Here is a 15791-nt window from a genome sequence, read left to right as displayed (position 1 = left end):
TTATTCCCTGTATTGTATATAATGTTGATTACATATGATTAATGTATTGTCTTTAAAATTTTTGCCTGTGCAAACAACTGCAGAGCTTTTCTCCAAATATATTTTTACTGTACTGTTTCAAGATTTTCTGTATATATAACTGTGGAGCTTTTCTCCCCGGGCCTCCACTGAAAATGGGTTTGTCATGCCCAGTGGACTTTCCCGGTAATCAAATGCAATAAATAAATAAATAAATAAAGCTCAGGAGCTTAATAAGATACACCATAGCAAAGTTTGAGGCTATAATAGCTGCTCAATCCAAAGACAACCACAAGCATCTTTTCAGTTATGTTTGTAACTTGAGAAGCACTATACAGCAATGTGCTGAGCTTATTGTGACATTCAATGAGGCTTAAGAAGATAGAGAAACTTCTAGCTGATAAGTACAGCTCAAACTTAACCACTTTCTGCCCTCTATCTATCCTGCAAAAAATAACTGTAACTGGCACGCCTCCAGCTTTCACACAAGACCAAGTTCTAGAAGCACTATCAAAAGCCAAAAATACTGCATAGATGGCTCCTGACTCTACTCCTGGATGCATTTTCAACAGCATGAAGCAAGATTTAGTCATGCCCCACACCAACAAAACTGTTCAATATCAACCTAATTACAGGTTTTGTATCAAGTGAATGAGGAATACATACTGTCACTCCCCTGCATAAGAGAGGGACTTCCACAGACCCAGGCAATTACAGACCCATAAGTGTGACCAGTCTCATATGCAAAGCCATGGAAAGACTTATGATACTAATCAGTAATGACATGGGGAACCTTCAAACATTGGACCCATCTCAGTTTGAATTTGTCAAGGGCAGGTCATACTTACTTAACCTGGTGGACTTTTTTGAAAAGGTCAGCAAAGCAATGGATGAAGGTGAACCTTTAAACACCACACACTTCAACCTAACCAAAGCTATTTACACAATCCCCCAATTAGGCATATCAGAAAACTGGGAATAAATCCTTACATCACCTGCAGGATTGCCGACTGGCTCACAAATAGGATGCAGGAGATCAAAATAGGGGAACCAACCTCCACAAAGAGACCAGTCACCAATGGAATCCCGCAGGATTTTGTGCTGGGGCTTCTTCTATTTAGCATCTACTTCTCTGAAGTAAAAGCCAATAACAAAGGGCTCTGGCTAATTAAGTTTGCAGAGGACTACAAGATAGGAGCAGCCACTGAATCCCCAAAATGGCTTAGCTATCCTGCAGGAAGGTCTGTCCCAAGCAAATAACTGGCGCCAAAATCATATATGGAAACTAAATACCAAAAATGCATTACTATATCCTTTGTGAATTCAAATACCCTGAGAAACTACCACATTGACAGTATGCCTCTAAGAGCTGACCCAGTTGTTCAGGATTTGGGAACTTATGTGATAAGTGACCTAACTTTTGGTCAACATGTGTTGACTGTTATAAGAAATTCCTTCTGTATCGTGCAGCTTATAAATAAAAGGATTGTGTCTAAATATTGAGATATCATTGTCCTGCTTTACTCAGCCCTTATTAGGCCAGGCATTAAGTATAATGCCCCCTTAGGCAAATATCTGTCCACACACATGCAGCAACTGGAACACCAACAAAGACAATTTAAAAATAGGATACAAGACCTAAACGATATATCAGACCAACTCAAAGCCCTGTCACTATACTCTGTATCCTACAGACTACTAAAAAGTGACCTGTATCTGGTATACAAGGCATCCTCCAACCCAATACTGACAGACCTACTACACATCAGCAAGTCAAATGGCATCACAAATTATAGATCTAGGGATCTAAACCTCTATTGCAACATCAACAAAGCAGTCTAGAGGGACAAGTATACCTCAGAGAGGATACCACTGCTCTGAACAGACTCCCTATCCACATAAAACAAAGCTAATCTCTGTACATATTCAAGTGCAACTTGGATCTATGGATGGGTAATATAAAATTTCCCCAGGACTGTCCCCTGTACTACTAAAGGACAGAGGCAGCTCCTAAATGCTTATCTCAAGAATGGGTTACCTTAAATAATCTGTGGTATGACCCCAGTTATTCTCACTAGGGTTAATATATATATATATATATATATATATATATATATATATATATATATATATATATATATATATATATATATATATATATATATATATATATATATATATATAATGGGATGTGTAAGGCAAATCTAACACCAAATGGGATAGGTTAATTCAAATGAAAAAAGGGGAAACTGGCTAGGTTTAAACTGGACCACAATGGCAGCTAACCTAGTATTTACCTATAAACCATCAATGTTTGAAGAGCTGGGTGTGTGGTAAAACACAATATATTACAAGTGTATAACTTTCTTGCCCTATAAATAGCATAAAAGGAAACTGTTACAATGTAATCAAGTGACTGTTTTGGCAAACAAAGAGAGGCTGGGGATATAAAAGAACTTTATATTAGTATAAAGACTTCATTTTAACTATGGAGTGAGCTTCCTTTCTAGATGTTGTTAGTAAATGTGTCACATATTGCCCATCTAACCCCATAATATGAAATATAGTATAATATTACACATTTTGAGAATGGAAGGTACAGCTGTAGTTTCTTTAATTCTTTTGCTTGGTGGTGTTATGGGTAGTATGGTACTCAAGATGTTGCAGGCCTTCTCGTACCTTTATTGCTTGATTCTAACTGGAGGTGACTGTGTTTTTTCTGGGGGGAGGGTGGTTGTTGCCTGAATTGCCCACTTATGGTCTTGGACATCTGCAATTCAAGTAATTTCTCCTGAGACACTCTAATGGTTGAAGAAATTGTAATGTGGTAAAAAATACACTACCCAATGTTTGTAACTGCTGCATGATGCCCCCCAAAAGAAATAATGTAAAAGTAAAATATATGCAACCAAGTGGATGTACTGGTAAGTAAAGGGAGACTGGGCATCAACATTTTAAACATGCCGTGAGCGCTCCTTTCCCATTTGTAGTAAATCTTCCATATTTTGCCCATTTGTTCTACCTTATGAGAGGTAATTTCATATTCCATATCTTGAAGATGGAAAGCTGACTACGGCTGCAGTTTCTTTGATTCTTTTGCTTGTTGGTGGTGTGGATGTTATACTAATTTCAAAACATACTAAACTATAACTAAAGAAGCCTCAGTGTAATAATTTAAGGATATGTAGTTTTAATGATCTCGGTCATTAAAATTACAAGCTATTAAAAGTCTTCTGCTGAGACTTTTTCACAGACACTTATAATAATATTCAGAAAATTACAGCTGAATCATTTAAAGTCCGCCCCCCCCCCAAAAAAAAAAAAAAAGATATATATATATATATATATATATATATATATCTACAGATTTACTATCATGTTCCAGAGATGGACTCAGGCAAATTCACTTCACATGAAACCCAAACCTCGAACTCTGGCAATGTCGAACACCGATAATGTGGAAGTACAAATCTCACTCCCATCTTGACCCATGTTAGCGCTCATCTCAAGAGCACATTCAATTTGTACTTTGGCAATACCAGGTTTTGGCATTGTCAGTTTTCATGGACATGAGTCAATGTTATGACCATTCAACCGAGTCTGTCTCTGGAAAATGATAAACTATATATATATATATATATATATATATATATATATATATATATATATATATTTATACATGTATACAAATCCTGGAATGTGCTATTTTGACAAGCTATTCCATTTTGAGTGTTACACATACCTTTCAGTTGTCTTTGTTTTCACAGAATGTCCCACATTTTGCTTCAAGTGCTTGTTCCATACCTTATAACATTTTTGATTTTCTAATAAATCATTCATGATTACAATCAGTCAGTAATGGCAGTCATTAGAGAATTATACTAATTATTCAAAAACTCTTGTTGATGCAAAGCCTAATGTTCTATTAACTTTTTAAGTGGATTAGAGCACTATTTAAAATCTGTTCTTGATTTTGTCTCTCCCCCCCCAATTAATTTTGCTTTGTCCAGAATTCTTGGCCAAACAAGTTGAGAGGAGTGCTGCTACTCCAAAGCATTTAGATCTAACTCATTTAACTTTACGTTATTACATCAAACCAGAAATAGAGTAGTAGGCAGCTCATGTTGCTTGGTACATTTTTTTTTCTTTCTTAGTGCTGTTTTCCTTGGAGGGGCTGGAAAACTAACATAATAATTATAATAATAGTAATATCTATTTGTAAACCAGATGGCCAACTGGATGTTAAGTCCTTTTTCAGGAATGACCCTGAGAGCAACACCTACTAAAGCAACTTACTCATGTTTACACAGTAGACAAATGAGAGCTATGGGAATCAAACCCTGTACCAGAGGAACTCATCTCACAAACTTAACTCCTGTATTTGTTTACAGTTGTCTCTGTATCTCTATTATTTCATTATATAACTGTACTCCATTTTAATGCAACAGAATCAATACGTAGTTATTATATTTCAAAGGACCTGCCATGCTGAAATAATCTTGGAGGCCTTTTTTCCCCCCAGAAACCACTTCAAACCCCCTTTATGTGTGTCAAGCTAGACAAAAGAAAATTATTTTTTAAAACTTCCATGTAAATAGTAATGTCTTTCGGTTTTTCCCAGTTAGGGGTTGCCACGGTGGAACTCCGGTCCGCTAATGATTGGCAGTGGATTTTTTTATGGTGCCGAGTTGCCAGCCCGATGTCCAACCTTCAAAGAAGGCACACCCATTCATGCATGCACTTACCTGCATGTCTTTAAACGTCACTCGACCGCAGGGAGGACATGCAGACTCCACACAGAAGGCTCTCCAGCTGAGAATCGAACGGGAGAATCTCTTGCTGTGAGGCAACAATGCTAACCGCTGCACCACTGCGGCTGTCATGTAAATAAATGGCAGTAATGTGAGTCACAGATAACTTGCACAGCTTCTGGAACATATTTTCATTATCACTTCTTTGCTTGAATTACTCTGATTTATGTAAACGTTCAACAAAATAAACTAATTTAACTATGTGTTTTTAAGGATTCCATTTTTTAAGTGCAACTGCTGACAGATCCTCTCTCATGTTCTTCCAGAGGTATCAACACTATCATTGTACTCCAGGAGCTATTAATTTGTCCACACTTGTTTCTGCATCAAAGAACTTTTGAAAGTCACTTAAACTACTTTTGCTATTCACCAGTGTCTGCAGTGAGAAGATGTGTGTTTTATATAGAATGCTAGCAAAATGTGCGGAATTTGTATAAAAGTAGCACAAAACAAAATAAGTCTAACCTTGTGCTCTTAAATTTGGGTTGTATTTGTTTTGTTTCTACTGAGGTACAAATGTGTGCATGACATTCTCACCTCTGTTGCATTGGCAGCTAACCCTCTGACTTCTGAGACTGTAGCATACCAACACTTCATTCCAAGCCATAATCCTTGAATATGACACATTAGTGTTTTTTCTGTGTTGTGAACATTGTCAGGATTTATAAAATTATAGCATTTATGGTTTTCCCCATTGGGTAATGTCTTTCATTTTTAACTGTGGATTATGGGTGAGATATTGCAATGCATCATGTCTGTATACTTTATTCATATGGTATGTTTTTTTCCCCACATGTCTTATGTGCTCAATCAAGCTACTGTGCCCCCTTATTGTGCCCCAGAAAGAAAAGGAACTAGAAACATCACTGAGGAGAAGACATTCCAGAATAACATGAAGAATCCTGGGTATATTCCACTAGGAATCCAGAAAGAACTTAGTATGAGAGTGTTTTTCCTTGTAAGACTAACAGAAAAGGTTCTTTATAAACTTCCTATCCTTGCTTTTGCTTCACCTGTAGACACAAGAAACTGCACCATTTTTCCATTAAAATACATTTATTCAAACAAGATGAAACACTGATTATATGACATTCATTCAAATAAGGTGAAGCACTGATTATGATCTATTTATATTATATACAATACAGAGCTAGATAGAATGAAAGACGAATTAGGAATGGTTGATATGGAGAAAAAAAAAGAAATGTAAGCAAACATAAGAAGGTAATTGAACATTGCAAGGTGAAAGGGATTAGTGGTGGCCTGGTGCTGACAGCAAGAAAATGATACAAGCTTAACTTTGGTTGGTGTTTAGTGAGGAGCAAATTGGTGGGAAGATTTTATGCTAGGTAGGTTCTGAGACTGCATTTTAAGATATAGGTAAGATGTCGTTGCAGTACTGGTTTGAATTCAACATATGTATTTAGTTTTCTGATGCAAGAGGAAATGGATTCCCAGAGTTTATGAACTCTTTCAATTCAACAGAAAGACTGAGGAGAATATCATATACTGTACTCCTACACAGAGGTGGAAAGCATTCTTAGCAATGCTCTTCCTTACCACTGAGAACCTTCCAGTGATATAAAGTGCATGTCCAAATGCAACTAACATTTTCATCACATATATTAGAATTTTTGATACCTGTTTCATTTTCTGTTGTTCAGCCTGGGTTCTTTCTGCCTCTGCCTTTTGTGTAGCCCGTTTCATCACTGCAATGTCCGAACGCACATCCTCATTTAAGTTCTGAGTATAAAACAGACGTAAAGCCATGTTATCCACTTCTGTCTGTAGTTCAGCCACTGAAACATAAGCAAGTAAATGACTACATTGTTTATATGAGGTGCAGCATGACTTTTATAGTTTCTAACAACATGAAGCAATACAGTAGATAAGCAAATGAGTTGTGTTTTGCTTTAACAATTGGTTACGATCCTGGGGCACTGTTAAAAAAAATATTTAGTAAATCAATAAACACTTGACAAAGAAGATACCACTTAAAAATAATTTTCACTAAGTGGTAAATCAAGATGTTGGAGAAATTGTTAATGGGCCAACATTTCGTTCAATCCTCAGGTTTCTTTTCTGGGAGACAAAAAAAGCTATGAACCTTATGACAGCTTTTATGTACTATTCATTTTAACCTGGTAAACAAAAATACTTTTTTGTGATTTTATTAGTATGTATAACCATTCAATATGAAAAAAATTATGTATATTTGTGAGTTAACAAGTTCATTAATTCATTAATAAACTAAGCTCTAAAAGAAGTACTGTTCCTCTCTCTTATACTTACTTTATTAAACCTAACAAACTGTCTTTCTGTATGCCTCCACATACAAAGAACTGTACCTGCTAATCTCCTCAGATCTCTCCTCTAATCCATCCATCTAATGTTCTTGAGTCAAATCTGACTCCTATAGTGACCCTAGGAACAGCTGATGCCATCAGCAGAATTTACTAGGCAAGTCAGGGAACAGAAATAGATTGCCAACCTTTTTCCATATCATACATGCACTACACACAAATACACAGACAGAAAGAGTGAGACACAAACACTTATGGGCAATTGTCACACATCTCCCTACCACGTCTTTAGGATGTGGGAGAGTTCACAAGAAAAACCCAAGCAAGCACAGGAAGGACATAAAGACTTCATAAAGAAGATAACCGAGCTGAGAATCAAAAACATCTTATTGTGAGGTGACAATATGGGTTCCTATCCCGTGATCGAAAATTGTAAATGGCGAATGCGTATTGAGCGAACCCGATTGGTTGAAATGTTGAAACCGAAACGTCACGCACGTAACACGGAAATTGCTGTAGGGAATATTTCCCTTTACTTCAATGCAGTGCAATCTCAGAGTAGGAATATTTAAGTAGCGGGGGGCAGTCCCCCACATGGGGGTGCAAGGGGCTTGCCCCCCTGCCTACAGCGTTTAGGTAAGTATAGTTATTTTTTATTTTTATTTTTTTATTATAGTTTTGAAATTTCATACATCGCTCATATGGTGTCGACCATATGGTGTTCAATGTTTGAAACTTTCGAAAATATAACATAGACCCGACAATATTACTCTACTACTACACAGTCCTACTCCTATAACCCTACTGAAATTTTCACTGGAAACTTCACTAAAGAGTTAAAACAGCAGGTATGGTCTTTCCATGCCTTCACAACAGCATATATCACAACTATAAAACAGATATGTGGACACGCATATCTTTGTACATAAGAAATGCTGGTGCTGGAAGTCCAGGAAGTTACCAAAAGAAAGAAGGAGTTGAGGGCTACCAAGATGACTGCACACTGATCAACAGCTTAATTTCAGATCTTCCACAGTGAAAAAAGAAACAGATAAAACAAGTTCTACTGAAACTGTTATTTGGGTAAAATTCAGTTAAAGGCTACAAAGTGCACTGCCTGGATGCCAACAAAGAAGAAATTTAGAGAACCTGAAGGAAAATCAAACAGAAAAGGTGAAGAGAAAACACTGGCTAGGAAGGATCCTGCAGCTGTTCAACAAAAAGGATTTCAAGCTTCAACTCTGGTTAATTGCTTACAGTAACTTAGAGGAAAAATAAAGCAACTGTACTCAGAGTTTATTACAATAAATAAATCATTGAAAGAATACATTGACTCAAATAACAAAAGGCTGGAAAAAATAGAAGAAGCTTTAACTATCTAACCTGCAAAAATCAGAGGTTGAAATGAGGAAAAGGCTGGCTGAGTATGAGGCTTCTCAAGAAGGGCTGTTTCAAAAAAATAGTAGAGTTAGAAGACACAGCACAAAGGGAAAACCTGAGATTTTCTGCTGTACCAGAATAACTGGAAGGAACAGACTGTATTAATTTTATGAAAGTATAAATAAACAACTGGATGTGTTCTATAGCAGGACTTATTAACTGAAATGGCACAATGTGTGTATACGCCAAACTTACTCATAAGAAAGCAGCCAAGGCTTTAGTAAAGATGTAATCATAGTAGCAAAAAGAGCTGATCCTGATAAAACAAAGACTGAAGGGAAAATAATTAAAAATTGGAGACATCAGAGTGTTTGTGGAAAATGATTATTCTCTGTACACCATGCAGAAGAGAAGTAAATTCATCTCACCAATCAGAGGCAGGTGTAAAATTCAAGATGCTGTATCAACCTCTCTTCTGAGTATTTTTTCCTGGAGGATCAAATACATTTTTTTTTAACAAGAAACATCTTTGTTAAATTACCATGTATGACACAGGCAATCTCACATTTATATAAATGAAAATAAACCATAGCAACACAATTTCAGTTGCAAACATTAAACATTACAAACTGTGCCAATACAGTTGTAGCTGCAAACATTATACACAACTTTTAATATATCCAGTCATTGTCAGTCAGCCATTACACAGCTCATTCAAATCCTGTCTTTTTTTAAACCTCTTTCCTCCTCTGTACGTACTGATCCCACATTTCCCATAGTTTTCCTATGTAATTTGCTCCTACCCTTTTCTAAAGATCCCAGTTCCAGTTGTTATATCTCTGTCACTATCTTCACTACTTCTAGTAAAGTTGGTTTAGACTTTGATTTCTATTTTCTAGTAACTGTTTTTTTTTTGGCAGCCATCATAATTAGACTCAACAAGGTCTTACTATAGGTCTATCCAATTACAATTCTGTATCATAGCTCAAAACAATTATTCCCCTAGTTACTCCAATTTGCTCACATGGCATCTCCAACACAGCAGTCTATAGGGAATCCAGAAAATAAGTTCCCAGTTACCTCTTTCTTCCACATCACACCTCCAACATTTGCTGTCTACCTGAGGAAAAATTCTTTAGAGTCTGCTTGGGGTATAAAATATCTGTGTAAACACTTCCAGACAAAGATTCTAAATCTTCTAGATTTTGTTGCATATTTTGGGGAATATAGATGTATCCTTCCATTGTTTCTTTGTGAATTGCTTATCCAATCTCTCTTCCCAATGCTTTCTAACCTCCTTTAATTGATTCTTATAGTTATCATGCAATATGTTATATGTTCTACTAATTATTCCTTTCCTAACAGCAACTTCTGTTCTAGAGTCTACTAAAAACTCTAACAGTGCTGGTCTTTCATTTAGGACCCCACTATTTCTTTCTCTTTGCTTATACTCTGATATCAATCCTTGATATGGAAGGCAATCTCTAACCTGCAGTCCAGATAAGTTCTCGGTGTCTTCCCATTTTACTACCTTTCCCTCTCTAGTTATTTGCTCCCAAAATCTTGGTTCCTTTGCCAGTTTTCTCCAATGTATTTCCACCCCCTCTTGCCTGTTGTCTGTATCCCTAACTGCAATCATCCCTATCAGCAGAATCTCCTTGCTCCATTCTCATGTTGGCTTAGTTCTTAGAATACCTTCTGCTACTTTATGAGTATGATATTCTGCATGATTACTGTTGTTCTCCCTAAAGGTCTGCATCCAAAATCCCAGTCTATCCTCGTTACTTGAGCTTTCCCCTGTTTCATCATCATCTCTTTCTACTTTGAATTATAGTTTTCTGCTTGTGCTATGTATAGGAGCCTTAACTGTGTTGCCCTCAAATACCTCTTCAACTTGGGTAATCCCAATAGGCCTTGTTCTACTGAAAGAATAAACTTATCCCACTTGACTCTTGTAGTCTTCCCCTTCCAGATAAAATCCAGCTCTTTATTAATCACTATCCACAACTTCTCCTCTGGTTGATAAAAATATGTCTGACCTGTGTGCAAGACCAAAGGGACTAAAAACATTTTAAATGCTTGTATCTTGCTACTGATATCCATACAATAGAGCTTCCATTGTCTCAGTTTTTGTATTATCTTTTATTTAGTGCCTTCCCACATATCCTTAGCTGCCACACCAGTATCATTTTTCATCCATACTCCTAAATACTTCATTTTATCATGTCCTCATAAGTATGGATTTTGCTGTACCAGTTCATGTGTGGGTACATACTTTACAGCTATTGTTTTTGTTTTAGCTTCATTAATTTTGTATCATGAAAAGATCAGAAACTGTCTCAATATGTTGCACAGCACTGTAATGCCCCTTTCTCATTTTGTCAGGTATAAAATAATGTCATCTGCAAATACAGCTAGCTTTTCTTGACTACCATACCAGTTATATCCTTGAATTTCTGTGTCCCTTATTTTCTTTGTCAGTGGTTCTAAATATAATGCAAATAAAGGTGAAAGAGGACACCCCTGTCTGGTTCCTCTGTTCAAGTAGAGATTATCAGAGATGACCCAACCCACTTTAATTTTGCCTCTGATCCCTCATATATCCTCCTAATCAACCTTATAACTTTATCAGGAAATGCAAATGATTTCATTGCTCTGCTCATAAAGTACAAGCTTACTCTATTAAATGCTTTCCCTGCATCAAGACCCACCAACAACAGTGAAAAAAAACATTATTAATTCACATATACTCATCACAGGTTATGTATCAAAATGTCATGTTATTGTATTGTATGCTGTATTTCTCTGTGAATTTACTGTATGTTGCCACATTATTTTAGTGTGCACTGCTGTAGGTGGATTGGACACTCTAAATTGGCCCTAGGCATGAGTGCGTGCGTGTGTGTGGGCCTTCTGTGGAAGGTTGGGCGCCGGGCTGGCAACTCGACATTGTAAAACTCCACTGCCAATTAGGAGTAGACAGGTGATCTGTTGTGGTGACCACTAGCCAGGAAAAGCCGAAAGAAGAAGAAAAAGTATACTCGCAACTATTGATTCTATATTCTATTTCTCTGTAACTGTTCATTGGAGCTTTTCTCCCCGGGCCTTCACTGCAAATGGGCTCTCAGTGGCCCAGTGGACTTCCCTGGCTATCAAACTGAAATAAATAAATAAATAAATAAACATTTCCTTGCATTCTGCTTCCCTCTGGATCATCAGTGTTCTGTTAATGTTGTGAAATGTTTGCCTGAGGATCAACTACATGTTTTGATGCAGAACATGCTAAGAAGGAACTAAAAAAAGTTTATCCAACAAAAAGTGAGCCTGCAAACAGAAGAGGACTCTGCTTCTCATTCTTTTTCCAATAATGCTTATAAAGAGATACTGCCAGTAAAACCTTTTCCAATGTTCCAAAGGAAAATGCTGGACAGTCAGAAAAAAGTACAGGAATTGACTAAAAGAATCAGCAGTATCTTGGACTTATACCACAATTAAGTGTTGGAAGGTGGAAATAAATTAGAAGAAGACGGGCAACACTGAAATTAGTGAATAAATGTGAGATCATAAAGTATCAATCAAATTTGTAAAATATGGCTTTGCAAATAAAAATCGCTGAAAAATGACAGGACATGTGCTGACTTTGTTAAACCTATGGGTGGCATGTAAAGCATATACCCCATATCATGTCTTTAACGTTTAGAAGGACAGTACAGGGGAAATAAGTAACTACGTAAAACAATTTTGTCTTCATTAGTATTTGTATAAAATTGCAGTCAGTGGTATTTTAAATGTATGAGGGGGTCTTTTCAGTGAATGTTGTATGTGTTAAAGATATTAAAGCAAATAAGTACCTTTTGGTAGTAAGAAAAACAGGTTTTACAGTAAAACAAAAGAAGAAAGGCTGAACAAAAGTAAGTTTAAGTTAATATACACAGCGGAAACAGACCAACCAAATACAGAAAAGGCTACCAAACCAGTAGAAAGTAGGTTCTTCTCTGGAAGCACTCTTCAATAAGAAGCTGAAGCATAAATCCAAGAAAACATTTATTAAGTAAGCACTTTCATCCTTCACCATAAGTACTGCACCCTAAGAACTGCAGAACTAAGATGATAACTTCCTTGTTTTTACAAAAGTGGATTTCTAGATTAATGTCATTTTGTAGATTAATGTCTTGGTTTAAACTATAAACAAGCTGATGCAAACAATGAAAAAAGTTAAACTTCTTGTATCTGCAAAGATATTAGCTTGTTTTTGTTCCATTAGGAAACTTTCTTAGTAATAGACAAGAAGTCTGTAGCTGAAGTCAGTTAGCCAGGGGAATTCTAAACATTCTATTCTGAGTGAAATTTACAAAGATTCCTTTTTGCATCAGTAAATTCGCAGCTGCTTTTACATGGAGACAAGTTGTCTGCAAGTGCAAGCAATTAATCATTAGAGTTCTAAGCATTCTTTGCTAAGGGAAATGTAATATTTAATGGTACAATGACAAGCAGTTCAGTAAACATAAAGTTTGAAATTATCGAAAGTGAATAATAGTAGCTTTGCCAACAGTCCTAATAATTGAATGCATTTATCAGAGCAGTACATGGCTTAATTTAGTTTAACTGTAGTCAGTGCACTTTTTCTTAGGGCTAAATGTTAATGTTTTCTGAAAGTGTACAGGCTGTAGCATGCACTTTAGCTTGGGTAACCTTAATTTTATATTAGGTTATGCCTGTGGGTGCGGCTATCATTTTGGGGCAATTGCTCCTATGTGGCTGGCTAAACTTCATTTATTAAAAATGTACATAGGGTTGTGTGTTTGTCCTAACTTGATATGGGATGGGATGTTCTGAAAATGTATTAAGTATTTTTTGTGGGTTTTCATTAAAGCAGAAATTTTGAGAAATGTAACAATGGGTCAAATGAAGACGAGAACAAAGGATCAGCCTGAAAAACATTAGTGAGTGCATGTAAGACAAAATTTGGAAAAATGGAAAAACACATTAAAAAAATGTCATGTATAATAAGTGGGGACAATAGTTTCCTTAGTATACTAGAATATTAATGGCCTCATACATACAGACAAAAAGAAAGTACAGTTGTGTAAGTAAACTTACCATCACAGTTGATGTTTAAATGATCACTGCCTAAGCTATATGGGTTATATCCAGCCGAGGATATAACTGGTATCCAAAGCTTCAAGGCACCTTTCTCACACTCAAACCATTAGGCAGCTTGAGTTGAGCTACCTAAAAACACAGGCTTGTGCGCCAAGCCCTTCAAAGCTTTCAAGCCAAATTGGAGAGGGAGGCTAAGCCTTGACAGGCCAAAGCTAGGAGTAAAAAAAAAAAAAAAATATATATATATATATATATATATATATATATATATATAAAGCTAAAGGAATCACTGTGGACTGCATTTTTTGTCAGTTGTGTTTTTATATTTTTAGATCCATACGTTTGTATTCCATATATATATATATATATATATATATATATATATATATATATATATATATACATACATACACACACACACACACACACACACACACACACACACACACACACACACACACACACACACACACACACATACACAACCTGTCATAATAAAAAAAACACAAAAAGGGGGATGGAGGGAGTGGCTACTGCAGCAGTGATGATTTGAACATCTACTGTTATGGTAAGCTTACTTACACAACTATACTGTATTCATCATACTGATCACTGCTGCAGTAGACTTAGCTATATGGGTAAATTATCCCAGCTTATAACATTTGGAAGGTGGTAAGTGAAGGGTCCAGGAGCCCCAACAGAATGGTGCTAGCAAAGCCTTATCTAGACCTAGAAAAGGAATCAAGCTTGTAATGCTTTGTAAAAGTATGCAAAGAGAACCAAGTTGTTGTATCAAGAATTCTTCTAGAATCCAACCCTTCCTAAAAAGTCTAGGATGAAGCCAAATTCCTAGTAGAGTGAGCCTTGACCCTGCCTCAAGTGGTGTTGTTATTGTGAGAATAACACAAGATAATACCCTGAGACAATTATTTGGAGTGAGTTTATTTAGACGCAGGTTGTCCTTTCTTCTTACCTTTACAAAAAATGAACAACCGATCCAATGATCTGAAATATTTTGTTCTGTCAAGATAGTACCTGAGGTGTCTGTGTACATCCTAAGTATGGCATATCTTTTCTCTCTCATTTTTAGGTTCAGGGAAGAAAACAGAAAAATGGATAGTTTGGACTAAAGTAAACTCAGATACAACTTTAAACATAAAAGAAGGATTAGTTCTCAAAGAAACCCTGTCTCTGTAGAAAGTGGGAAAGGACTGACTGACCAAAAGAGCTTGTAACTCAGACACTCTTCTTGCACAGGTCACAGCAATCAGTAAAACAGTTTTCCATGTTAAGAACCTCAAGTCAGCCAGATGAGCAGGTTCAAATGGAGCAAGTGTTAGCTTCACTAACACAAAATTAAGACCAAGAGAGAAGCCACCGGTTTGCAAAAAACGTTTCAAACACATTTTGACATGAGAATGCAGTGAAAGAGGATAATCCGTAGGAGGATATGCTGAAATGGCTGAAAAGTAAACCTTAACAGAGGAGTAAGAAATGCCAAAGGATAATAACTCGCAAACATATTGTAAAATGAGGGGAACACTAGCCATGACTGGGTGTTAGTTATGTTGCTGGCACCAACAAGAAAATCTTTTCCATTTGATAATATATGATTTTCTAGTTGCAGACTTTCTTTCCTCTATTAGTACCTGATGCATATCCTCAGCAAACAGGTATCTAAATGGAATTAAGACCCTTCAAAAAGGCAGTCGGTTGAAGTTGATTGGGGTTGGGAAGTATCAAACACCCGTGTTTTTGTGTGAGTAGATTTATTCTGTGAGAAAGCTTGCGTAACTGTCCCTCGTGATTTCCAAAAGAAGGGAGAAACACTGTTGCCTGGGCCAGAAGGGGGTCACCACAATGATCTTGGGGACTCCTCCTTAATCTTCTGTACTACTGTGGACATCAGAGGAAAGGGTGAATAAGCATAGAGGAACACTCCTGTCCAAGGAATGGAAAAGGCATCTGTCTTCCGGCATTCTTACATTGAGATCTGGAGCAGAACTTTGTCACCTGATTGTTCAGGGAGGAGGCAAATAGGTCCATTTGAAGAACTCATGCATGATGGTCTACCTTTGACATGCTCAGCTTGCCTGCCACACAATTTTCAATGTAGGATGCCTGTAGGTTGAGATTGTGCTGTGAAACTATATCCCAAGTTAACATGATCTGCAAA

The 15791-nt window shown here is 36.6% G+C and overlaps 1 protein-coding gene across 1 annotated transcript in view; it reads right to left on the bottom strand.

The window, feature by feature from the left end:
• The window catches only part of CCDC40 (coiled-coil domain containing 40), a 1637270-nt gene that overhangs the window by 1057947 nt on the left and 563532 nt on the right, over positions 1 to 15791 (bottom strand). The window contains exon 7 of the mRNA XM_044068074.1: positions 6471 to 6628. Within this exon, the coding sequence (XP_043924009.1) occupies positions 6471 to 6628 (158 nt within the window). The remainder of the gene's footprint in view (positions 1 to 6470; positions 6629 to 15791) is intronic.

Source organism: Protopterus annectens, chromosome 4.part0, assembly GCF_019279795.1.
Source record: "Protopterus annectens isolate FY-2018-M chromosome 4.part0, PAN1.0, whole genome shotgun sequence".
Lineage (NCBI taxonomy): Eukaryota > Metazoa > Chordata > Ceratodontiformes > Protopteridae > Protopterus > Protopterus annectens.
The sequence above is the reverse complement of the archived record's forward strand: the minus strand, read 5'-3'. Positions and strand labels throughout refer to the sequence as shown.